The sequence below is a fragment of the Coturnix japonica genome, chromosome 2, assembly GCF_054131305.1.
Source record: "Coturnix japonica strain WE chromosome 2, WE-NBRP24, whole genome shotgun sequence".
Classification (NCBI taxonomy): Eukaryota; Metazoa; Chordata; class Aves; order Galliformes; family Phasianidae; genus Coturnix; species Coturnix japonica.
Genome location: NC_140664.1, coordinates 2,067,694 through 2,095,636, shown reverse-complemented (window position 1 = coordinate 2,095,636; position 27,943 = coordinate 2,067,694). Strand labels below are relative to the sequence as shown.

The following is a 27,943-nucleotide window of genomic DNA, read 5'->3' as shown; positions in this document are numbered from 1 at the left end:
AGAGCATTCTTAAGACATCACAGTCATAAGAATGTAAGACATCAGGCATTGCAGCAAAGTCTAGTAGCTTAGGTACACTGGATTGCTCTGATTTTGTCATCTTGTCTCCAGTACAACAACTAGAGTGGGAAAATTGATTACCCTTATGGAGATCAGCTTGGGTTACAGAGGGTCTAAAGGTGGATTGTGTGAGTTTCAGCTCACTTGGCTTTAGAAATCTAAAAGTGAAGTGATTATCCAAATTAATTGTCCTCAAGAGTGTAAGTCACTGCAACCTGAAGTGGATCTTCAGAATGAGGATGGTGACTCACCCTCTAAAAGCACTAACCTTTCTCAAGTGAGTGTGAAGCAAACCCTGACAATCAGGTTAGCATAGGCTTGGAGTGTGATAAATCCATTCAACTTAGGCATCCTCAGCTCTCTTTGCAGTCAGGAAGAAGAAACAGGTTCTCTAAGTGAGCTGTTCATCTAATCAATTTTAGATGTCTCCTGTGAGGTGAGATGAACTTTGACTGTAAAATCAGCCTTGATCTGACACGAGGCTGAGTGATGCAGTTGACACAGTGGTAGTAAGGAATGACTTTAAGAGGGACCTCAACAGACTTGAAAGGTGGGCCCAGGTGAATCTAATGCGGTTCAACACAGCAAAGCTGGTCTTGTTCAGCTTGGAGAAGCAAAGACTGTGGGGTGACCTCATTGCAGCCTTTCAGTACCTAAAGGGAGCCTATAAACAAGGGGGAATTCAACTCTTTGAAAGGGCAGATAACAGTAAGAGAAAGGAAAATGGTTTTAAGTTGAAGGAGGGAGATTTAGCTTGAATTTCAGGGGAAGTTCTTTACTCAAAGAGTGGTGAGGTTCTGGAACAGGATTCCCAGAGAAGGTGTGGATGCCCCATCCCTGGAGGTGTTTAAGGTCAGGTTGGATGGGGCCCTGGGCAGCCTGGTCTGGTATTAAATGATGTTGGTGGCCCTGCTTGTGGTGGGTGGGTTGGAGCTTGAAGGTCCTTGAGGTCCCTTCTGACCTGGGCCATTGTGTGATTCAGAGAAAGAAGCACAAATTTATGTGAGGAAGTACAAGAAGCATTAGAGAAAGGACTACAAAAATGACACTCATAGATAACTCAAAGTCACTATGAGGTAGTGTTGTTTGTTCTGTCCCACGCAAGACGACCTGGCCACACTATGCGATGTGACGCACCCGCTTCAGTGACTATGATGTTATGATTACATGGATTATGGTATGTGGGTGTTGAAGGGTGGGCAAAATCGATGAGACACTGAGTATGACTGAGAACGAGTCACAAAGATTAATTCTATTTAATATAAATAATGTACGGGACAAATAAGAGACAAAATTTGCAAAGAGGTTAAGTTTCTTGAGATTATTTCACCCTTCTGTAGCTTTAAGGAGTGTTTAAGGACCAATATCTATACACGTATCAGTAATTGTCAGACTGGAGTGATATAAAGTTGAAAAATGACCTACGATGTATTTACAATGATTTCTCAATGATTTCTTTTTCTTCTAAACACTTTGCAATAGCTCAAATGCTCCCTTTCCACCCTGACCTCACATTTATTCTGTGTGAAGGCACTGGTTTAAATTTTGTCCAAAATCATTTTCTTATTTCACAATAAAACAAATGTATAATAGAAATACAGAAGAAAAATATGTGCGATGAGAATGTAAAGATACATAGATTTAAAGGGACTTAAGAGAAAACCAGAACTTTCCTTGTAGAAGGGGAAAAAAAGAAATCAACAGTTGAATTTACAGTTCTCAGAAGACAGCAAGGATGGCACATAGTATCATGATTCAAATTCATAATAATCAGGTCAGCTCAATGACACTTGCAAGATTGCTGCCTTTAAGAGAGTTCTGAGTTGTTAAGGCCCATTGTAGGCTTTCATGAAATAGAGATCCTGGTAATTTCATCTGGTGCACCTGAAAATTAAAAGTGTCAGCTCTTTCAAGTGGGGGGATGCTTCCAGTCACAGAAGGTGAAGTTCTGCTTTCAATGCCCTGGAGCAAGTACTGATTTCTGCATTTACTCCAGCAGTGCTATGGAAGAAACAGGAGCCAGATTTCTTCCTTCAGTCCTTTTCCATCATTGCCAAAAGTCTACCACAGAAGAGAAGCGAAGGGAAGCATAACAAAAGAAATAAGGAAAATAACCTCATTATGTGTTGTCATTCCAAATTGATACTGGGGAATCTGACACCAAAATCCACCCTAACTTAGATGCAAATTGAGCTATAGAAACCGTCTCTAGTTTATCTTTGTAACTAGTCCATAGAACAAGGAGCCTTTGCTTATTTGCTTTGTTTTCCTCCTTTTTGGTCAACAGCTCCTATTTTTCAAAAACATAGCAGAAAACACCTCATTTAATAAATAGAGAGAAATTCTTAGTAAGTTCTACTTTTGTGGATGGTTCTGTGTTAGGAGGTGAACTGGAAATAGTAACGTCTTGGTTTTTAGATACGATTATAAATGGAAATAAGCACAAGCAGATATAATTATGGAATTTATGTGAGGAAAAAGAAAAGCTGCAAGATAAAAGAGAAAGAAACAATTGTCTTAATCCTATTAAGAACCTGATTAATGCAATTAAATAACCTTATATTTCAATTAGGCTGTGTTTCAAGCTGCTTGACTAAAACACACATCTCCCTACGGTACCATTCTTTAGTGTACTAGATATGACATGCAGTTTTGCACTAGTAGTAAAAACTTTCTGTCTCACATAATCCAGCAAAATCTACTTTTCTTCAACGACTTCCATAATTTGGGCTTAAAAGATTTAGAAATGGAAGACAAGGCTACAAGTAGGGTATGTCAATCAGTCAGATTATTTCATTAAGAGGAAAAAGCAACCACAACTGTGTTCTTCCTTTTCATACATTCACAGAATCGTTAAGGTTGGGGAAGACCTCTAAGATCATCAACCCATTACCACCATCCCCATTAAACCACATCCCTCAGTGCCACATCCACATGTCTGAAGACTTGAAAACAAGCAGAGGAATGATAGTGAATGCCAGAGGCTGGACTAAATAAAAAGCAATGCATGGATTTTGTGTATTATTCTGATTATTGAAAACAGCTGTGTCTCTTGCTCCCCAGAAGGATGGAGAAGGACTTGCTGAGACTCAAAACCCAGCCCTGATGTATCAACCTCATGCCATAAGTCACGGCTGTGACAAGGATGGGTAGGAGGGCAGTGGTTATCAGACTTGAAGAAGAGTGGGCAGTTACCTGTTTTGCTTGATGAAACACTCAGGAAATTGTCAGAGGGAAAATGTAGATTATTTTGCATCTCTACTTGCAATACTCGTTAATTTTTTTACTACAGATAAATGAGGTAGAAAGAGAGTGTGGCAGAGTCACACTCCAAAGCATGCCACAAAGAGAAGGTAAAAATAGGTAGGAGAAAAGCAATGAAAACTGGAAGCTGCTCTGAGAAAACGTTGCCCATCCTGTACAAAGGTGAGCCCTATAACCTTGAATGTAGTCTGCCTCACCTTCATTACACCCCAAGAACATATTCATGCTGGGTAAACACACAAGAAGAAGAAATTCATCACCCTTACTTATGCTTTTGTTCACTGAGACCCACAGTACACCACACTAGCACAGTAAATAGCTCTTCTATTTCTATTGCCATTTAGTACTCTAGGTAACCTTTGGTTAAGGAGGATGACACAAGTTTTTCATGGCTTTAACTAAGTCTGAAAGCTCCTGAATTACACTTTTCTGTCAAATATAAATGTGATTTTGAAGGTGAAATGTTAACTTTCACACTAACACCTCTAGCACTCCTTTAATACTGAGTAGCATCTGAAGAACTTCACCAAGTGAAAAACAGGAAATATTGTTGATTGTGAATGTGAGAAAAAAAGCTTGCGTGATGAAATATCAAGGAACATTCTAAGTGGTTCAGATAGTCATGGTATTGCAATTGGTTCTTCATGTTCACTCCTCAGTTTGAGGTAGATTTGAGTGTAAAAGCACAAGGGGAAAGCAGCTTTTCTCCCTGAAAGGCAATTTTCTGTTTGGCTGGTAGAGGGAGAGAGAAAGAGAAAAGGAAGGGGGAAAGGAAAAAAGAAAAGAGTGAAAAATAAAACTATATACAAGTTCAGCCCAAGAGAACTTGGAGACATAAGAATGGAAACTTTTAAATGAACCACTGATGCACTCTGATGGAAAATGCCATGGAGGAAAAATAATAAAACAAATAAAAAAGAGTGAGATTCAGTGGAACGTTAGCTTGATGTTGAGAGCAGCATCTGTTGCTGTGCAAACAGGATAAGAATTACAAGGGCTACTGCAGACTCAATGCTTCTGGGTACTGCACACTCACCAGCTGAGGTCACAAAGACGTCTTCCCCACAGGGCAAGCTGAAGTCATGGATGTGTACACATGAATCTCATTGGATTTTCATGCATTATGATTAGTCCAGAAAAGAGCATTCTACAAAAGAACTGAATGTATTTGATCATTTTAGGCAAACTGAAAGTGTGGACAGCTGCGCACATAAAGAGCTACCAGTGGCTATTATCCCCTCCTCTCTTCTCCTAGAAATGACAGGGATGGCTAAACCTAGTAGGTAACAACTGATTTACAGCAAGGGTAATGCAAGAAATACAACGTAATTCAATACCTATGTGGATCTGGGTAAGATTATCCACCACACTGCTTTAACCTGTGCCTGTTGATGCATCAACAACCAAATACTGTTTCCACAGAGGTATTTTTCCAGCAATTTTACACTAGAAACTCCAAATTTCTGCCAAGGTGCATGTAGCAGGACAGTGTAATTCCACCATACTGCTCTTTCTGCATAGAAACGTTAAGGTTGGAAAAGATCACTAAGGTCATCTAGTGCAACCATCAACTCATCACAACCATGTTCATTAATCCATGTTCCCAATGAGTCACACCTACCCTTTTCTACTATTTTTTGGCATCTTCTGCCATCAGAGAAAACTGTGATAGACTCATTTCTTCCTTCTTTTTGACAGTATGTTGACCTGTATGTAGATCAGGAATTTAAAGGAAGCACTCACAGTTATAGAAAGTTTTGGTAAACCAGATCTACTGGCAGATAAAAAGGATAGGAAATTGAAGAGAAAATATGGCCCTTCTAGCAATTGTATGCCAGAGAAAATGAAAAATAGTTTTCATGGGAATGTGTAAAATTCTCATCCTTTTATCTCAAATATGGAGAGAATCAAATCAAACTAGATAAAACAGTATCAGAAAATACACGTGGACCTTTCTGAACCTCTCCTTGCAAGGGGTGACTCCAGAATCCCCAGGTTATTGATGGGTGATGAGAAGGATGGGATTTACAAACAGACCTCTTCCACTGAAAGCAGCAAAAATAAAGTAAACCCTACATGAGTAATTATAGGGTATGATTAACACCTTTGCCTTTCCCATATCCCAAGGGCATAAGGTGACTCAACACTTCTGCTGTTTGTTCCTAAGTAACAGATGTGTTAATAGCACTATATATTGTCTTGATGCATTTTGAATGCTCTGGGAACAGTAATGTCTTATGCTATCACAGCAAAATTCAGCAGAGCTTTATTGATCTGCAGCTTTTACCAAGTTGATATCTGATGGTGCTTTCAAGTACCAGTACACCAGCACATTTTGTTAGCAAGGTGACAAGCCAGAACCAGCTCAGCTCTGACAGGGTGCAAGCAAATTCACTCATTTTGTTCAGAGCTCTAATCAACCCACAGTGAGCGCTGTGACAGAGAGGTTAGTGTGTTTTGGGTACTCATGTCAGCTCACTTAAGCACTTCTACATCATAATGCTGTCTGTTAAGTAGATCGTTCATCTTCCTCCTGGTCAAGGAAGGGCGTAAGATATAAAAGGCTGGTGAATGGAAAGGAATCCATTGACCATCTTGGCTTTCAGTGGGATGAATCCTGGCTCGGAAGGAGGGATTCAGTGTTTTGTTGCTCCTTCTTTGTAGACACAGATGTGGAAGTGAAATAACATTCTTTAGTGAGCATGGTGTTGATGCGCTGATGGCTGGATTTAGAATAGTAGAATCATAGAATCACCAAGGTTGGAAAAGACCTACAAGATCATCTAGTCCATCCATCCATCTACCACCAATATTTCACTGCTAAACCGTGTCCCTCAGTACAATATCTAAATGTTTCTTGAACACTCTTGGGGATCCTAGAGATTTTTCCAACCTTAATGATTCTACAATTCTATAATTCTATGACTGTAGCTGATGTTTGAAAATCCTTATCTCTGTTCTGTAGAGATAAGCAACCAAAAGGGATAGAAGACTTATTGTATTAAAACAGAAGGTGAAGACACAGAGGATCAGAGCACAGAGTCCAAACTGTGCCTTCGCTTCTACCTGCTGGAGATATGTCCTTATTTTACTGGTCTTCCATAAATCTGAAATGATCCTTGTTTTATCTTTCTGAAGTGTTGTGGGAACAGACACTTTTTTAGGCATTGAAACTGCATTTATAAAAGACAGACCAGAAAACTCCAATGAGGCAAAGTTTTGCCCTACAAGCATACACTTGTTTTTCACTGAAGAGACTTCTGTAGATGGCTACATGATGGTCAACAATTTATCCCCTTCTGAGACACAGAAACAGAGCGTATACACCAGAATTTTATGATCTATTTGAGAGCACTGATTCAAACACCTCTTTCTGTTGTTCAATCCTAATTGCATTTGGATGCTAAAACACAAGGGAGGCTACAGCGTAACAGTAAACCAATATCTATGCTTCCTGTTGCTGAAGGCAATGCTACTGAAGGAGACTAGAGATGCATGGTGCAGAAGTAATCTAATTCCTGATAGTCTCTGGATGTATATGGTAATAATTATTGATGCAGCAGGCTGCTGTGCAGCACAGTGTTCCATAGCCAGCAAACACTGCAAACATGTCATAGTGATTCTATGAAATATCACTATATTTCACATAATCACTAAGGTTGGAAAGAAACAGTAAGATCATCAAGTCCAACTGTTGGCCCATCTCCACCATTCCCACTAACCATGTCCCTCAGCGTCTCATCGCCACACATCCAGAACACCTCCAGGGACAGTGACTCCACCACCTCCGTGGGCAGATGGTTCCAATGCCTCACGACTCTGAGAAGACATTTTTCCTAATATCCAACCTGGACCTCATCTGGTGCACTACATTTAGTCCTGTCACTGTTACATGGGAGAGGAGGCTGACCCCCACCTTGCTACAACCTCTTTTCAGTGAATTTGTTCAGTAAAACAATAGCTTGGGGGTGAAAAAGGAAGAAGAAACCCTCACTTTGTTCAGAATCAGCAGTTAGAAAGGGTGGGTGAACCCTCCTCTCCTAATAAATTACTTCTGGCCCAATTCCATGGTGCTACTTCAAATTGCCGACATCAAGAGCAGAATCTGACTTTGTGGCTCTTCCACTGCATGCTAAAAGCATTCCAAGTAATTACAGGGAATTGTCATTTAAAATAGTGTAATCCCTGATCTACTACACACTGTCTCTCACCTCCTTCTACTACTCTGTGGCCTCATTTCCTACTGCACAGATCAATCTGCTGCCTGGTCTTGGGCACACTGCTCTCATTTCCGAATCCTTAGATTTTCAGTTCTTACTTTATTGCATGCTGCTGGTCCTCTACTATGTTTAAAGCTTCTTTATGTGCACTACACAGAATTTAATGTCCTCTCAGCCAACACAATTTATCTTTATGCAAGCGGTACCTATATTTGGCATTCTTTTTCTCTATGAAATGAATTTCTGGTCAGATAGAGAAATATGTCATCCCTCCCTCTCTCTGTTCCTTCAGTATATCTATTCCTAAAGGCTGTGAATTCTAGTTGCCAATTCTAGAAGCTAATATCCCATTAAGGAGCATCACCTATTTATTCATGGTAGGATATATTTGTTTCCTTGTTTTAGGTGGGGTTCATCTGTAAATAGATCAAAAGGATAACTTTTAGGAATCAGAACAAGGCATAAGTAAAAAAGGTTTCCATCATCCACATCCTAATTTGGCATGCTTTGTGATGCAGCTCTGTCCTCTTCTCCCATTAACCTAGGCTTACAGTAACATGTTTCAGGGACCATTCTTCATGGACACCTTGGAAGCTGTCACCTTCTTCACAAACAGGAGACAATTCAACTGTGAGAACACAACCAGGTGTTTGGATCCAGAGGACAGCTCTTAATCTTACTGTGTTGAAGCATATGGTTTAATTTCCTCCTGACTTCTACCATCACAGAATCATTTGAGCTGGAAGGTACCCTTAAAGATCACCTAGTCCAACTCCCATACAACGAACAGGGGACACATACAGTGACATCAGCACATCAGTTTTTCTTCTTCCTAGAAAACCTCCCTATTTCTATCCCTGGTGCTGGTCAGATATAAACTTAACCCAGAATTCAAACAGCTCATTTAAGTGTAAGATGATTATTACCTGTCACTCTTCAAGGCAAGTGCATTGTCGACCTAGCTCCCACACATTTCACCTTCTATCCCTATGTAGCTCAACAATCTCATCCAAAGCACTACATAGTCTATAATTCGTTCTGGAGAACAAAGGATGATAGCCAATCACAGTCAGAACATCTGAGAGCCAGGCAGAAAATGTTTGGACAAGGCAAAGTGATTTATAAGGTTTGTAACCAACAACCACTCTAACAAAAGTTGACAGAAAATGCAGAGTCTCACCACCTCTGTCAAATCACATCAGTGAATGTAGTCCCTAAAGAAGGTGCCCAGAAGAAAGACACCTCTTTCTTTTGTTTTTATTTTTATTTTTTGGAACAGAGAACATGGGGGAGGACAGGATGAGAACGAAAATCGAAGAATTCAGGGCTGCAACATCTTCTGATAAGATAATGATGGTTTGTGATACGATATGAACATATCCTGTTTACACTGCATCTCGCACTGTGATCTGACAGGCAAGAGTAAAAGCAATTATATGAATATCAGTCCTGAAATATGTTTCACGAGATACTGTTACAGATATCTGATACTGAAGACCCTAAAATCTCCCCAAAAGATATTTCATGTTCCTTCTTAATATCTATATATCTATTCAGATTCCTCCCTGTTGCAATGTAATCCCATTACTTCCTTTTTTTTTTCCCCCATCTGTAATAAAGAAAAAAAAGTAATGATTATTCTTTACCCTTTGCAGCACAGTTCTTTATACCCATAGACTGTTATCATCCATGCCTTTTTTAGCCTAACCAGCTCTCTTTTTTCAATCTAATCAAGGCTGGTAGTCCTCAGATCACTCCTGCTGCTTTTGCATTCTCATTAACAGGTCTGTCCCTTGAAATGAATGCCTAACACAGATCAGCATAGCCTTGCTGAAGCCTTCACCAGCACTAACAGAATTAAACTGTTATTTCACTGAGATTGCGTCTATGTGGGTCAGCGTGAAATTCCCCAGCAACCTTCAGTTCGCTCTGTTATTTGATTCCTATGTGGCAAAAAATATCACCAACATAAGAAACCATAGCAGCATGATATGCTAGTAGATCCAACTACAGTCCCACAGTCCCTCCAGAAATAACAGAAAGAAGTGGTCACCTCCAGATGATGACTTTCAGCTCACATAGCATCATGACTGCCCTAATGAAGTGCATGAGAATCACAGAATGCCTTAGAAACCCAAGGCTTAAAACTATAGGCAGGAAGGGATCTGTTTGCTCTGTGGTTTCTGAGTCTTGGGGAAATACATACTCCATGCTTTCCTAGGAAGAAGGAAGACAAGGATGCATTACTATGTGGCATTCATTTTTCATTCAGCTCATGCAAACTGAAACTTACAGCAAAATTTGACTGTGGAATGTTTGATGATGTTGGAGATAGCTGAAAATAGTTGTTATTAATTACATTCTTATACTTCTAAATATTCAATAATAACTACGTTACCTACATAACTGAGAGCATCAAGAAAAGCTTGAGAATTTTAGATTCCTCTAGTCTGAAAAAATAAACTGCCCAGTTGTATTAAATCAGCAAATATCACCTTTATAGTAGATAGAGCTCTATTCTACTCCCATTAATGGCAAAGAGAAATATGCCTTTGACATCAGTGAAAACCCGAGGTTACTATATCCTTGCAGATGATTTCTTTTTCTTTAAGAGAAAAGAAAAAAAGAAAAAAAAAAAGGAAAAAAAAAAAAGTTTTCAGAAAAGAGTAATATCCACTGGGATAGACTCTAAAAAGAACAGATAAATAAAAATGGAGTTTATTTTACTTTTTTATATGTTTCAGATGTATGTAAGAAAAATGTCCTCTACAGTAAAAATGAACCGATGCAAGAACTGTTTCTCATAAATGGACAGTGCTACTGTCTATAAAAAAGAGTGATATGTTGTCCCTCAGCAGGAGAAAAAAAAAAAACATCAAGCAAGCTATAGAGAATATACACAAGGTGCATCCAATAAAAAAAAGAACTCCTGAAGTATTTACTGTGACTTCTAAATTATAATGAACTTTTGACCCACTGTGTAGTTTTTCTTATGAGCCACCTTAATAAAACTTAATAATGAAGTTGTGTTTTATGAAGAGGGCATAATTCCTTTAGATTTTTCTTAGTCTTTTAAGATCATTCCAGACTATACCACAATCCCAGTTCACTCTAAGGTCTCCCCACGATCTATCCAGAAAGACAAGTGGACAGTAGAGGTGCAGGACTGCACTGAAAATGTCAGCTGGGCATGCTCATTTGGTAGAAACTTGCATACTTTTGATTAATTCTAACAACAATTTTAACTTCTTTTTTTTTCTCCGGGAGAATTTAAGGTTGCTCTTCTCCCTGGCAAGCTATCCATAAGACTACATCACTTTCTCCTGTGAAACTACTAAACAGGAAAATATAGTTTGAAGATGGATTCTTATCAGAAATAGAAGTAGTGCAATGGAATACTTGTCTCAATGTTGGCAAAAACCCTACTTCAAAATGGTACACAGCAGTACAGAAATATATAAGCCAATAGTAATCACTGAAGGACTCCACAGGCCATGAATAAGTAAATAAATGATGAGAACAGATACAACTCACTTGTAATTATATCAAAAACAGGGATGTTTCTAACCTGCTGTAAAAAAATCTTAATTCTAAACAGCTGCACACATTTACACTACCTGAAGATTAACTTCAGTGGTTAAAATAAGCCCAGGGTAAGATTTTCTTTCTACTGGAAGAAACCAAATAGAAAACCAAAAGACTGACACTTCCAGTGGTTTGAGCAGAAGAGGACAAAGTGAGCTATTCCGCTCTATGAATGCTCCTAGGGAAACCAAAACCTACTGGCAGATTTTCATTTGATTGGATGTCTGCAAGTATCTCCCCATTCACTCAGGACGATGATGAGACTTTCCAAGTACAGCCTCAGTCTCCTACATTTTTAGATTAGTTTAATTGCACTGAGATCACTGATGTAATTTTTCATACAAACTGTTTATTGAAATGTAAGACCCAAGCCAGAAGAGCTTGCTGGCTAGTGATTCATTTATTAGGAAATACAGACGATGGTAATGATAGAATTGGAGGGGCTACTGAGACAGAGCTAGTAACTGGTTTACCTTGCAGGACTCATTGAGTTTATGGTTGCACAACCGTATTTGAGTGATACACTGAACAGAGCTTCTTGCAAAGAAAACTGTGGGGTTGTCTATAAAGTGATTTTTTGGTTCTTCATGCATTTTGTAGCCTGAATCAATGGACTCGATGAACACTCTTCTCATATCCTGAACAAATTGGAAAAAAAAAGAAAAGAAAAAAGAAGGAACTGTACCAAAATGAATTAAATATTAATTTCCTACAGAGCTAAAAGTGCAGGGATCAGTTGTATGATTTCCAACTTAGTCCATTTCAGAGCCTACAAAATCTGGATCTCTTTTACTGTAGTTCAAAGAATGGCTTGGGTTGGAAGGGACCTCAAGGATCATTAAGCACCAACCCCACCATCATATAAAGGGCTGCACATGTTTGTCTTGCTGGGAAGTCATGTTTATGATCAACAGCAAAGAGCTTAAATCATTTCTCCTGATTTTTTCCTTAGCTATCAAGCTTAACGACTAAAAAAAGTCCTGCTTGATATTAGTGTACAATAAAATATGAATAACACTATTTAGAAATAACATTATTTTTTTCTTCTAATTTCTATAAAAAATATCAGCATAACAATACATACTGGGTATCAGATCCCAGGTGTTGGCAGAATAGGCCTGCAAGTGATTGTCTCTGTGGAATGAGTCCAGGAGCTGCCCTGTGATGGATACAGATGGTTCAAGCTCTCTAAGCCTGACTGTTCATTTTTTTGATCCTCCACTTACTCAATTTTCACTCTCATTAATTTGACAGTATGTGCCCATACCTCAGCATAGACTTTCATGTTGAAGTGCCTAGTATGTTCACAGGAGTATCTTTCATTGAGAAACTAGAGAGTGAATCAGATAGCTTCAAAGAAGACATATACTGGGCTGTTAGATGAAACTTTGTCCAGTATCTGTTCATGGTGTTGAGTTGGCTATTCAGCTGACCACATAAAAATATCCATGTATCAATTGGATTCCCGCTGCCAGCCAAGAAGCTTATAAGGTTGTGGGTTTCCTGTAGTAAGTCAGCCTTGCATGTCTGTTTGGGACTCCCAAGTTTATTTCAAATGACATTAGATGCCAGTGTTGTGGCAACTAAATTGTACAATCAACTTCTATCAATAAACCACAGGGCTTCAGACTCTTAATTCAAATGTAGGGGCCTATGTGTAGGGGTATGATCATGTATCTTCATTTAAAACTAAATCCCAACCGAGATGACCCTTCATCTGTCTGGGAAAGCCCTGGGGCATGCCATGTGGCTATGGATCCCCTCCTGCCTACAAAAGTGATTCAGAGCTGTGCTTGGTCACCATATTCCATGAGATGAGATGATGAGGAGACCCACTATCCCCACATTGTTACAGGTATGTACATATGCATCAGCCAGTAGGGAACACAGGAATGACCAGACAGGTGAGCTGTGTGACATGTATGAAGAACTGAAGATAAACTATATATGAGTATTTGAGGACAAGCTACAGCCTAGCATCTGTACCTCATTCTCTGTGAGTTTTCTAGATAAAGATAATCCTTACTCAATATTATTTTAGAAAATGTTTTTTGAAGTCCAGGAAATTGAGTTGCTATGATCACCTTTGTCTACAACAATTCTTTATCTTCACAAATGCAATCCCTTTCTCAAAGTGAAATGAAACCTCATTTTGACCCACACTCCACCAAATTCCCATGCTTTCAATTCTTTGTTTCCAACTGTCTTCAGGAGTTCTGCATGATGCTCAAGTCAGGTTTAGTGAGAACCTCTCATTTGCTAAATTGTTTTTAAGTATTCCTGTTCTCAAAACCTGATAGTTCTGGGCCAAGATGTTATGGCTGTACTACAAATGTATCCTATTGAGCCTGTGATTTCTTTCAGGAATATGGAAAAGAATGTTAATGAAATTGTTCCCAGGCTTTGCCAAAATAGAAGCAAATGCAATTTCATTTTCCATAACTCTTTTTCTTCTTATGTAACGTTTTCCTTTCATGACTGATAATGCTATGGTTATTTTAAAAAAAAAAAACAACAAACAAACAACAAAGCAAAACAGTAGGTGAATACACATTTACTTTCTCAGCTACTTCTGATAATTAAAGACACACCAGGTTCTCACTAACATTTAAATATGACTGGCAGAGGTGACTTGTGACTTTTCAGTGGAACAACAGTTTACCATAGTGGAAGCTAGGAACATGGCTGGATGCCCTACACAGAAGGATATAAAATCTCTATGCAAACAAATTGTGCCTTAGCTGCCTAATAGGTGCTTCCTTGAAAGTACCTTTCCATTAGCAATAAAGCAAATGTTCAATACCAGAGTGAACATCTTAATCACAGACCAAGGCACAATATCCAAGAGAAGATGGATAAACTGTCTTCCAGAGCTGTGTGCAACGGAAGCTTAGCTTGGTTTGCACTGATAGCCTAAATTTTAAGTATCAAGTCAGGTGAGCTGACCACTCACTATATGTCCATACATTGTTCCTATTAAATACATGAGCTCATAAACTGAAGCGTATAGGAACTAAGTAAAATATTAAAACACAGACACTAGGATAGAATGAATCACAGAATGGCCTGGGTTGAAAAGGACCACAATGATTATCCAGTTTCAACCCTCCTGCTATGTGCAGGGTCACCAACCAGCAGACCAGGCTGCCCAGAGTCACATCCAGCCTGGCCTTGAATGCCTCCAGGGATGGGGCATCCACAACCTCCTTGGGCAGCCTGTTCCAGTGCGTCACCATCCTCTGAGTGAAAAACTTCCTAATATCCAATCTCAACTTCCCCTGTCTCAGTTTAAACCATTCCCCCTTGTCCCGCCACTGTCCACTCTGGGCTGTAAGTCCCCAGTTCATTTGTTTTGTGTTGCTTTCAAAACCAATGTGATATCTTTACTGACACTGATTATCAAAAAGTGATGAAGTCTCAGGAACAGAGTTGCTTTTTGGATGATGCTCTGATGTACCTGAAAAGAATAGCTCAAAAGGTGCTACCCAACGAACTGAAGGAAGCTCTGCTACCCATACGTGAAGGTTTTCATTGGAGGTTTCCAGTATGAACAATGACCAAATCTGACCATTTTGCTACTTGATGAGATCTGACAAGATCACAGTCCAGCATAATATTGCTTCAGGCAGTACAGCTGGGACTCAAAGCAGGATACTTCTTTTCTATTCCTTGTTTTCATCAGATGTCAGGTTAGGTATCCATCTCCAGTGTTAATATTCCTAACTTTCTGTTATTCCTAGCCCTATTAAAAGACATGTATAATGCCATTTCTCAAAGACTTAACCTTTGGGCAATGCAATTGATTGTATATGTCGCCACTGGGCACAAGGATAACTCTACATGTGGTTTTCCACTCAGTTACCAAGGATTTCCATTCACTCCTCAGTTAAATGAGGCCACTAACAGAAACATAACTCACTACTTTATGCTGCTGTCAGTAAGGGAAAATTGCTTTTAAATCTCTGACCTCTCAAAATGAAATTGTACCCTGGAAAGAGATTTTGTTAAACAAATGAAATAGAACAACAAAAGACAGAATGTGAATTTGCCACCTCCAAATTGTCACAGATCACACTTGTCCAGCCCTCACACAAAGAACCTTTGCCACTGAAACACCAAATCCAGACATCTGTGTACAATGTAATGAATATTCCTTCAGTTTGATGTGGTCCAGCCCCAGTGGATACTTCCAAGGCCATTTGATGAACAATTTATAAACACTACAGCTACACACTCATCTTCATGTCAGCCAGACCAGTTCCATCAGCAATGCCTCACTGCTAACCATGCTCCCACCCCTTCTGTCTCATCCTTTCCCTCTCCTCTATGGCTCTTTTTGCTTCCTACTTGAGAAAGCAGTGATTTCTCCTTAAAGCTCACAATTGACAATTTTATTTATATTTTTAATCTCCAAAAAATCCTTCAGGCCATGGTTTATAATAAAGGAAAGAAACATTAAACCACCAATTGGCTGAGTAAACTCTCTTTTTGAAGGCACAAATGAAGAGACATTCAGCTGAGATAACAAAACACTGGAAGGACGCTGCCTTCACATGCAATAGCACCCAAAAAGATCTACACAAATTCTTTCCCAACAGATCTCTGATCTCATAGATCTGTTATATACAAGAAAAAAAAAAAAAAAAAAAAAAAAAAAAAGACTTAAATAAATGGTATGTTTCAGTCTTTACTGAGGTTAAGTTGCTGCATTCACACACCTCGTTTATCACTTGGACTGCCACTGACTCGAACACCAATTTCCTATGGTAAGCAGCTGTTTTGCAAATGGGTTGCATTAAAATACAGTAAAACAACAACAATAACAACAACAAAACACATGCAAACAGAAGTTGCTTCAAAATAAAACACTCCAGAATCTGAGCTCATCTTTCATAGGGAGCCAGTGGAGCAATGAAAAAAAGAACCAGAAGTTTTATACCACTCACCTGCTGCTCCTGCCTCTTTCTTAAAAGAAGCTAAAAAGCAATGCCATTTAATTGCATGAAGCACTGCCCTGTGGATCTTGCACAGCAACTCAATGGAAAAAGGAGCTTAAATGCAGGGACAAACATTCAGCAAGGAGCTGCTCTGAGGCTCTGTAGCAGTACCAAGTACGCAAAGGCACATCTGACAGGTGATTCAGCCAAACATCCCTATGGGGTAGGTGTTGAACAATCTGGGGCAGGCAAATTAGTGGAATTATTGAGAAAGAAGTGTTTGAGATAGGAGTGTTGATGGAAAACATGCATACAACACTGAATTGAATGGAGAGACTGGGATTGCAAAAGAACATGAAAAGACGTGGCTTCAAGGGAGAGACAAGGGGTGGAAAGAACACAGGTGTTGTAGGGGAGAAATGCGTAACACCGAAGTTGGAGAAATCAGTTCTGAATGGAAATCATAGAATCAGAGTATCCTGATGTGAAAGAAACACATAAGGATCACAGTTTAAACTCCTGGCTCCAGACAGGTCCAGTCATAAATCATACCATATGTCTGAAAGCACTGTCCAGATGCAAAACCATAAGGAATCTGGATGGCAGCAAACTTTCCTTAAGCTGCTGAAGGGAGGGATTAAGGTTTAGTTGTGTAATTACACAGTCACTTCAGTATCAGCTTTTGCCTGGAGTCCTTACAGAGCTCTGAGCTCCTTTTACAGCTTTAATTCAGCACCCATCACTTTCAAAGGCAGAAACTGCCATACGAAGAAATAACTTCATAATCCTCCAAATAACAAGTGCTAATTACCCAAAGAAGCAGCAAACTCAGCCACATTCATACTCTTGAAAAACACAGCAAAGTGACAGCAAAAAAAGGAAACATGATTGAGGGGTCTGTGACTGTTTACTGTGGAGAAGTGGAGGCTCAGGGGACACCTTATAGCTCTCTTCAACACCCTGAAAGGAGGTTGTATTGAGGAGTCAGTCATCCTCTTCTCTGAGGAGGCAGTGATAGAATGAAAGGTAATAAAGTTGAACCGGAAGGTTGAACTAGATGATCTTAGTGGTCTCTGCCAACTTGAATGACTCCATGATTCTAAGAAGTTGATAGTTTATATTTTACCTTACAGTGAGGAGTAGAATACAAGAAAGTGATTCTGAAATCCAAATTTTCTTTTTTTTTTTTTTTTTTTTTTTTTTCCCCCAAGTTCCAACAAGTTATTTGGTCAAAAGGTGAGGCCAGCTCTTTATTGGTGATCCTCCATCAAAAAGATCTATCTGCAAATGTGAAGTATGTACAAGGCTTTTTCCTATTGCTTGCCTTTGCGATGTCAGTGAATCCAAATTAGTTTGACTTCCAAAGAGGATAGAGGGAAGGAAAGCAACCAGCATTAACTGGAGCAACACAAGCAGCTCTTCCAAAACAAGTCAGCTTCACCAGTCAGCACAGAGTCCTTCAATGAATGCAGACAAGCTGAATTTAGGCCAAACTTTGTGTCAGAAAGAATAACTAGTTTAATATGTACCTGTGGAGTCTGCATTTGTTTCTTTTTCTTCCTCCCAGTCCACCTGCAGGAAGCTATGAACAAACTGAGCAAAGCAGCATGGCTCATCTCACTGCAGCCAACTCCTCTGTGCAATGTCCATCTCAACTAAGCTCATCACAAAATCAAAGAATCATAGGGCTTGGAAGGAACTTCTGGGGATCATCTGGTCCAATGCCCTCCTGCAGGTTTCCCCCTGTAGGCTGCACAGAAAAGCATCTAGTCAGGTCTTAAATGCCCTAATTTTTTTGTTATAAAGAGGCAATTTGAATGTGATTTATTTCCCTGTGTAATGTTTGCAAGGTTATTTATTGATAAGTCCAGAATTTAGAGACAAAGAGAAGAGATATGCTAAGAGAGGAAATAATCAGACCTATGTTAGACATATCTCTGTAAGATAACAGCGCAGGAAGCAATTCCTCCTCTCTGTGAGTGTAAAATAAGTCCAATCATCTATCTCAGACACACAGTATTCAACTATAGGCAACTGTGTTTTCTTCGGTAAGCCCTTAGGACAAGAGGTAATGTCTCTAAGTTGCTCCAGGAGAGGTTGGATATTAGGAAAAAATTCTTCTCAGAAAGAGTGGTGAGGCATTGCAACAAGTTTCCCAGGGGCATGGTGGAGTCCCCGTCCTTAGAAGTGCTCAAGAAACATGGAGATGTGTGGTACTGAGGGACATGGTTAGTGAACATGCTGGGTATGGGTTGACGGTTGAGCTAGATGATCTCAGTGATCTCTTCCAACCTTTATAATTCTATGATTCCATGATTCTACCTTTTTTAGAGAAAAGCAAGGTAACAAAGTAAAATTGCTGAGTTCCTGTGGTCAAAAGATGTTTCATATGGAAACAGCCTCTCTTCCTCAAGGCCTGATGTCAATATCACAGTGTTTTCATCTGCACTTTCATCCTGCGTGTTTCTGCATGTACTGCAGTCATTCAGCTTAACCATTATATCTGGTAAGAACAAACAAACAAACAAAACCACATGTATTTCTTTCTAAAATGTGACAGCTCCCACTAAACATTTTATGGCTTTGGGATGTAGTATTTTCTTCGTCCATGATACATTACAAGTTCAACTATTGCATCTTGCAGTGAAGATATAACACATATTACCCAATGTAACTCAAGTAATCCTGAAAACATATCAAATGATTTACAATGGAAATATTGTGGAAATAAATGATTATGACATAATACAGTTTTGCTGCATCATTAATAGACATAAGCATCATGCTTATTGCTACATTTCTACAGTGCCCACAGAGCCTCTGAGCACAACAGAGTCCTCAGTGAATTTACCTGGTGAAGCAGAGAAGTGCTATTGTCAGGAGGTAAAGCCAATTATGGTACTCAGCATGGACTCAGACTTCCTATGGCATCTAAGATCAGAAGTGTAATAAGCAATTGAGACAATCTACTCTCTTGGCTGTCTTACTCTGCCTTTTACAACTGTAGTTGCACCTACCCCATGATGCAGCCTCCATTTGGCTTTCTTATTGTTTTAGGTTGACTTATGTTTTCATTTCTTTGTCTGCTTTTCTTGGTGGAAGAGTTTAGGTGGAACATGTGAAAATTCATGCCAAATTGGAAAATTTTGTTTTTAGCACCATCTCAAGATGAACGAGAACTTCTTTCACAGCTCTTTTCACAGGCAAAGGAACTCTGTGGGAAGACTTTTATACCTGCTTAAATATTTCTTTTGTTGCATTACGCCTAAATGCTTCATTTTGAAAAAAAAAAAAAAAAAAAAGGAAGTTAAAGAAATACTTTACTGATGTTCTGTTATGTTAATGGATGGGTTGGGACTGGTGCTCCAAGTTGTATTGTTAATGCACTGCACTGCATTATATGCAAACCTTATGCTAAATAACCTGTAACTGAAGTCTTTGTTCCTGGCAGAAATTTCTTCATTAAGGTCTACAGTAGGTGTTCCGCTTCACTCTTTCAGCTGTGTTCACATTCCTGATTTCTTAATCTATTAAGAACATTTACATTTGTCAATACTCTCACAAAATACTACCTGCACACAAATGTATATTCATATACATGTGTGTATATATATACCTATAAGTAGGGATAAATAACAAACATCTGTAAGCCATTCTGTTCTACAGGACAATCCCGCCATGCTAGGGGTCATAGGTAATAACCAAATACATTATTGAACTGACAACTTAAAACAGGAAAACTAACCAGTGAGATTGAAAACCCATTAATCTCCAAGCAGCACAGATCAATATAGAATAAGTTTTAAAGGGTGTAATATTACAGCAGCTCCCTTGAAAGCTCACAAAAACCATCTGGGTAATCATTCTACCCAATCCATGCTCTACATTTCTAAAATAGCCAGAACTAGGCACACAACCTGAAAGGACAACCTAGACTTGTACTGCACTATCCATACGTATGGCAATGGCACCAACGTCAATTCCTACAAAAGCTCTTGAGGGATGTGTGACCAGAGCCACTCTTGTCACATCACTAAGAAAAAATGTCTTTTCAGATATAGAACGAGCAGATACCAGGACACAAAACACCATACACCGTTTTACAAACCTTGTACAGCAGGCCAGCAATGTCACAACATTTTCACTCCATCTTCCATCCATATCTCATGAAAGAGGTGGCAGAGAGACAGCTGAAGTTGTGCACAGTTATCCTCATCCAGCTACCAACCCCCTACAGCAGATGTGAACTACACGTTTTCTTTGGCATCAGAATTTATCTAAGTGATATTATATTACACAGACTTGTTTCGAGGACGTGAAAGGATCCAAGGTGTTTTCCCATAGATAACAGTTGGTATGTGCCTCTTTATGCTCACAGCAATGATCGACTTGCTGAGACTGGCTATATCTTCATCTTTATCAACATATTTGAAGAATAAAGGACTTCCTAACTGGGTAGATTATTTCAGCAGCTCCTGCTGGTTGAAGAAAGCAGATCCTTTATACTGCTCTGAGTTCATTTTCTGCCTGACTACTCAGACCTTCCTAGCCCAAATTGTCATTAACTCATTTACGCTTTGCGATCTGCTCTACTGTCAAGTATTAAATTTATTCTCGTCTCATTTTAGACTTCCCACTCTAAAAATGCAACAGTCTATTTTCAAGACAAACGCAGGATTAAATGCATGGTAAAACACATTATCTTGAATATATACAGCTTTAAAACCAAAATGTAGCTGAAGACCACATCTAGTTTCCATAATATCAAAGTTCTACAAAACTTCTTATTACTCACAATTCTACATTTCACCAGAAAATGAGTTGTAGATAATTTTAAGATCACATTACTCTCTTTTAAAGCAGTAAAATGTCTATGATTCCTTCTCCTTCAAGCGGGAGCTTCATCCCAGACCTGAAGAATTCATGTTGTCCGAGGGCCAAAGAGGAAGCACTAAGTATTCACACTCACCATAGCTACAGTTTGTCATAACAGTACTCAAGATACATGAAAATCACCTTGAAATTGAACCAATCATTTTATGAGTGAGGAAAAGAATGAAACTGAAGCAGCTTTTCTTCTGTCAGTTTAACATAAGAAATAACCTTTTTTTACTTCATCACTTAAAAGTAATCACTGGCATAACCATAGACCAATTCTGGTTAAGCTATTTTCAAACAAGATAAAGGTTATTCTTGTCGTTGCTGTTGTTGTTGCTTTGTATGTATGTATTTTCTTTTTGCTCCAGTGAAGAAAAACAGAAGGGAGGAAAAAATACCCAGCTCACAAGTTGCCTATAAAAAGTGCTGTACACAATTGCCATGGCCGTTATTCACCAACCACATCATGTCTCTTGGCAATTCTGCTGTTTTTGAAAAGCACTATTGCCTGATTCTAAGGAAACACTCCAATAATAAACACATATACACTTAAATGATGTACTTTTTAATGACATTTTTCCAAGAACAAGAATAGCTAATTGTTGAGTTTCCTACTGGGAAATGGCTCTTTAATATGCAGATCTCTAAATGACTACTCTAATGCAAATTGCCAATGCTACAATAATTCAGTCATGTATATACGCATGTAAACACATAGCTCTTACTTATAATACACTTAATCACCTTTCCAGGTAGCACAAATCCAATGCAACCCATGTGCCATGTGGTTCACAGACATCAAGTGTGCATTTTATTTTAAATACTACCACTGAATGTACTGGTAAGGTGTTTTAGACCCACTTACTTGGTGCTGACTTGCTTTTGCCAACTGCTCATTGGCTGACTCTACATTAGAAGATGCAGTCTCAATGTTGGCTTCAATACTATCTGCAAATTAAAATAATAGAAGATAATTACAGGGTACGAACCTAAAACAAAAGCTTTATAATAACAGTGATTCAGCAGTTTATATGCAGGCATAAAAAGAGAAGCAGCAAGACTGCAAGACTTTGCATTACATAGAAAAATGAATGCTATACATTTTGATGAATGAAGACACCTAACCTGACTGATAAGCTTTCCATGCATCCTCAGACAATAGAATTATGGTATCATAGAATAACCCGAGCTGGAAGGGATCCACAAGACTCATAGAATCCAACTCCTGGTTCCATTCAGGACCACAAAAAGTCCCCACAACCTCCTCTTCTCTGGACTGAACAAACCATGGTGACCCCAACTGCTCCTCATACACAACTGCCTCCAGAACCTTCACCATCTTTGTATATCCCTTTCTGGATGCTAATAGCTTTATGTTGTTCTTATATTGTGGTGCCCAAACCTAAAAACAGTGTTTGAGGTGAGGCTACAGCACTGCAGATCAGGGATGTTATGAACCCACTCCCACTAAATCCAAAGGAAAAAATGATAGCACATTCAGAGCACTTCAGCTGAAGAACAGCAAATCCACTGGATTAGAGTTAAATGACAGAAGCAACATGGTAGATTGGATCTGATATTATCTCATAGAGTTTGGAAGTAAACTTTATCTGCATCATGTGGGTTGACCACACTCAGGTCTCTATTTAAGCAAGCACCCTCAGACGCTGTAGCAGTTAACAGGATATGATTCATTCTAATACAGTAGCTACCTGCCACTGATCAGTTCAGATCAGTCAAAACTTCAACACCTAGATCACATTTCCAAGCTCCAACAGAGGAACTTAGTACAGATGGCTTAGAATGAGACGAATTGCCACTGCCTAAAATTAAGGGAGATGAATCTCATCCTAAACTGATGGGTCTGAGGCTGTGGAAGCTGAGGGAAACAAGAGGAATCAAAATGAGACTAGAAGGGAAAGACTGACAGCTACGCCTTGCAGCTGGCAATGAGAGAAATCCTCACTTCCATCAAAGACAAGTTTAAATTTTGGCTTCAGCACTGTGCTTAGAAAGCAAGATAATTCTGATATAAAACTTGTAATTCAAGGTTTGTTCTTTCAACAGAAATCTTAGAAATTGCCACCAGTTTGTCCACTGAGAGATACACAGCCAATAATTTCTGGCTACATGTACACTTAGTTTGCCTAAGACTTGCCATTGAAGATTTATTTAACATTTATTTACGTATTTATTCATTTGTTTATTTATTTAGAATGAACGCTTGCAGATAAAATGTAGAACAGCATTCCTCCCTCCCCTACTTCATCTCAGCACCTAGAAACTTATTTAAAGTCTTTCTTCACACCTCTGAGGGTTGTTTTTATTCACTCCTTTTTACTACATTATGCATGCTGTAGTAACCGAAAGCAAACCACGTGGCTGGCACTTATATAGGTTGAAATGGCATGATTTTACTGGTCACTTCCAATGCCTCTCAAACAACAATCTCAATGTTTTCCAGGGAAAGAGTCAGAAGTTTCTCTTCCCCTTTTCTTCTCAATACCAGGTCTCTCTCTTCTCAATACCCAAGGTCTACTTCGAACAAGTACCTAAGTGCTGCAAGTGAAACCTGGCAGCCACTTTTCAACCTTTCACTTAATAATGAGGCTCAAGGCAAGTTTCCAAGTAAAACCCTACTGCTACACGTCCACCTCTGCTATCACTTTTAAATTAATCTTATACTCCTGCTCAAAAACAATAGATATCTTGTTTCCAGGATTGGCTTTGATGTCTTTCCAGCCAGAAATTGAAGTTAACCCATAAATCAGTAAAGGCTCATTCTAAATATTTTATGAGTAGTAGGAGAAGTACAGCTGATGTTTGCTGGGTAGAACCGAGGAATAGCTTAGAAACAGGGAGTCCTTTTCTTCCATGTTTGTAAGCTAGGATAGACCTGTGTAGCTGACAACTAACCACTGAGACAACACTGGTTTGCATCAATTGGAATTCAAACCCTGACCATTCGATAACATATTACTACAGCTGCAATGGGGTAGTCATGCCCTACTCATCATGTTTTGCAACCACGATCTAGTTCTTTTTAGCACTGGCTTTCCCTGGTAGGATGGTCATGTGCTGTATGTCCTATGGGAGCTGATGTGATGTTACAGGAGGTGATTGGGTCCTGGTGAGACAGTTTCTGCTCACTTGCTCTCCTAACAGCAGAACAGCAGCTTTGAAATGAGCAAAATTCCCACTTAAATGTTCTCAATAAGAATCTGTAAACTGGAGAAGAGCAGACAAAAACAAATAAACAAGCAAAACTCTATACCAAATGAGACATAAATATGTAACACTATAAACTGTGTATTTCTGCTGATTTATGCAGAAAAACAAGAGAATAAATTGAGAATCTGGGTCAAATCACAAGGAAGTACGCAGACCATATCAATAAGTCAAGAATAAATGTGTCACTCAGCAGATGTCAGCGCATCTCTGCCAAATGATAGTGATTTCTCAGAGCTTCCTTCACCTTGCTTGTGTTCAGGTTTCTCTTCAATGCTGGGGACTGAGAAGGAAGAAATTCCAAAGGGATGTTAAGCTGTTAAGAAGACAGGAGCATCAGCTGGGTCTGACTTTTCCTTTGTCCCTTAGTGTGAAAAGACAGTGAATTTGCTCCCAAATAGGTGAAACAACTCAGCTCTGAGCCTAGAGTTTTCCAAAGGGTCTCAGTACTCTGGATCTCATAGTTGACTTCCCATCTTCACTCTGTGATGATGAATTCATGATTGTGCTACGTTTTGGAAATAAACAAAAACTTCAAGGCAATGTGTTCACCATTTTATGAAACCGAGGGACGAGGCTGCACCAAAGCAGATGGTGGCTGCATCGAGGAATTAGGAAAATATAATTTTCCTGCCTAAACACATCCTTTCAATAGGAAGGCAGCAGAGCTGACTGGCTTTTTGATGTAACTCAGTATGATTTTATGACACACTTGTCACACACAGACAGAAGTCATGACGACCCTCAGAGGGATCGTTAACCCTATCTATTTACCTGTCTTATGAGATCAAGCCCTGCTAATGGCCAACAGGAGTCTTCAGTGTGAAATTACTGGAGCAGTAGGGGCTGGAGTGGGGTTTTTGTCCAAATATATCAATGAATCACCCCTATGACCTATGTCTTTATAGTGGCAACAATGGACTGGTTTCACAAGGCAGCATTTTCAGTAGAGCTGCTTGAAAGACAGGAAAGTGAGCTTGTAAATGAAAATTTTAAAATGCTCCCACTTGGCTATAATCAAAAAGGGCCCCTTCAGGTTTCACAGTATGCTTTTATTTTTAGCACTCCAATAAGCTTAACCCTGTTTCATCACTATAACTTCTGACAAAAATAATCTATACCACACACCAAGAAGTGCAGTATTAAAAAAAAAAAAAAAAAAAAAAGAATGTTTTTGTAATATGCAAAGTTTTCCTTCTTAATTAAAAGCCAAATTCGAGGGTGAAATTGCTGTCAGCATGAAAAAGATTTTTTTCCCGTTCTAATCGCCACGTTCTTGGAGTTTTAAGTGAGTCTCATTGCATGAAAAAAAGAGGCTCAGGCATGAATGCTTATGTTAAATGAAGGAAAGCCACAGCAGTTTTTCCAGCCTGAAATGATTTAGGGTTAGGCATTTGCAAACTTCTATGTACACGTCAAGTTATAAATTCGGCACAGGATTTGTAAAATAAATCTCTTCTGTCTGCTGAACTAGCACTAAGTGGGTCACATTGGTATAGAGTGTTATAGGGAAGTTTTGGTGAGGTATTGAGACAGGCTTCCCAGGGAGGTGGTGGAATCACTGATCCTGGAGGTGTTCAAGAAAAGGGTAGATGATGTGACACTGGTGGGTCATGGTTCAGTAGGCATGGTAGGGATGGACTGATGGTTGGACTAGATGACCTTAGTGGTCTTCTCCAGCCTGAATGATTCTAAGAAACACAATTTGCAGCAGCAAGAGCTGTGATTCCAATGAAAGCAGATAGTATCCTGCTTTCTATTTGACTTTAGGTCTCTAATTCTCCCATGCAGTAACACGCCACAACCCCTGGAGGGAGGGCAACAACTGCTCAAGCTAATTTTCCAAGCAGATCTGAAAAAAAACTATTGTAACTGTCCTAAAATGTCACAACCACTCTTCCTGCTGATTTCCCTCAGTCAAAAGACCAAAGCCCTAGTCTGAATGAATATAAACGGCTATAAGACAATGGCCGAACACTAGCATAAATTTATAGCACTTCAGCTCCTGAGTGATTTATACCGTCCTTGAAATGCATCTTGAAATGTCAAGTATCTGCTAAATATGCATGCACTGAAAAAAATGGTATCACCATGCCAGCGGTTCACCATGCCTGCCAGGATGTATCTTCCAGGGATTTAAAATTCAAACACCATATTGCATTAAACAGCACATGCTATCCGAGAATAAGGTGCCTCATATCACTAAGTTCAGTGCTAAAGGGCAGAGTGCAGAAATTATTACTACTTTAGTAGATGGAAAGGAATTCACTTTTCTTCCGTACAGAGAAACAAGTGGTCTCAAATAACTGGTATTTTACCAGAAGTCAGCTCATGTACATGCATGGTATGGCTTGTCTTCCTGCTGCTCAGCAATCTGAGGTATCCACTGTTCCCATGTAATCCTCTCATCTGGCTTTGGGTGTTCTCAGGCTCTACTTTTAGTAGTCCCAGATTTGAACATGGAGGGATATGACATCATGGAAAAAGAATCAATTCACCTTCCTTATGATTTTCTTCTTTTCTTCTGATGAAAAAAGACATTTCAACAAACACAACATTTTTTTTGTAAGAAAATTTTTGGATATTTCATCATTTCTTTTTTCTTCTCAATAATCTCTGGAAGTAGTTTAAAAAGCAACACCTAATTGCTCTGAGAAACAGCAGATACTCTTCTGTAGTACACACTATTTTAAGGTGCTGTAACTTCAAAACATTTTTTTTTAGTTATTTAAAATATTCAAACTAAAGGAAAATTATTTTAAACTGACATAAAATACATACACTTCTATTATTACAAAATCAAACAAAAATAAAGAATGCAGAATCACAGAATTGTTGTAGGGGTTGGAAAGGACCCTGAGGATCAAAGGATGCACGAGACAACTTCAAGGGTCCCTTCCTACTTAAATGGCCTATGATCCATTTATGCTCGCTTTTCCAAATCCAGCTCATGAATAATGAGATAAATGGACAAATACCTTAATTTCACTTGTGCATTAGCATTATTAAAAAGTCCATTTTTGTCTACAGTTAACACAACACTCCTATCACACAGCTGGGTGCATAAGTGATCAAGTCTTTCAGGTCAGTCAGTTCACTGAGGAAAAGCCCCATCCCTTGAGGTATTCAAGGCCAGGCTGGATGTGGCTCTGGGCAGCCTGGTCTGGTGGTTGGTGACCCTGCACATAGCAGGGGGGTTGAAACCGGATGGTAATTGTGGTCTTTTTCAACCGAAGCCATTCTACGATTCTATGACTCTATGAAATGTCTGCCTGTATCACAGGAATAAATGAGGATGTCAGGGTGTTGATTCAGAGAAAGAAATACACTTTATTTCTGCTTGCTGTGTTGAAAAGACCATATATTTTACTTAGAAAGTAAAGTCGCTGTTATTTACAAGTTTGTTTGTTTTGCAACTTTCGTGCTATGTGGCTTGTTTTGTTTATTTAACCTGCTCAAGCAATGGCCTCCCAAGCAGTGTGTTTGTGGCAGAGTATGACAGCTCCCAGCAGAAAGAAACCAACCACCTGGGCAGCTTCTAGCTGTAGGACATTTATTGCTCAATCAAAACATTTCAAGAAACTGAGAGCACAGCAGTTCCAGCAGCCCCAGTATGACTCAGTAAATTGGTGTGAGAAGAATCCTACCGGTGGCAATAAACCTCATAAAAGGAAGAGCCTTGATTCTTTTACAAAATTAGCTGGCTCATTAACTACAAGTACACCAGCCCAATCTCATTATGAAGGTCAAACACAGAGCAGCAGACAAATC

General features: G+C 39.2%; 1 protein-coding gene across 26 annotated transcripts in view; it reads right to left on the bottom strand.

Moving 5' to 3' along the window:
* Positions 1-27,943, bottom strand: part of TSNARE1 (t-SNARE domain containing 1) — a 416,856-nt gene that overhangs the window by 134,827 nt on the left and 254,086 nt on the right. For all 26 annotated transcript variants that reach the window (XM_085536897.1, XM_085536893.1, XM_085536887.1 and 23 more), the window contains one exon: positions 21,810-21,892. In XM_085536897.1, coding sequence (XP_085393023.1) covers positions 21,810-21,892 — 83 coding nt within the window. The remainder of the gene's footprint in view (positions 1-21,809; positions 21,893-27,943) is intronic.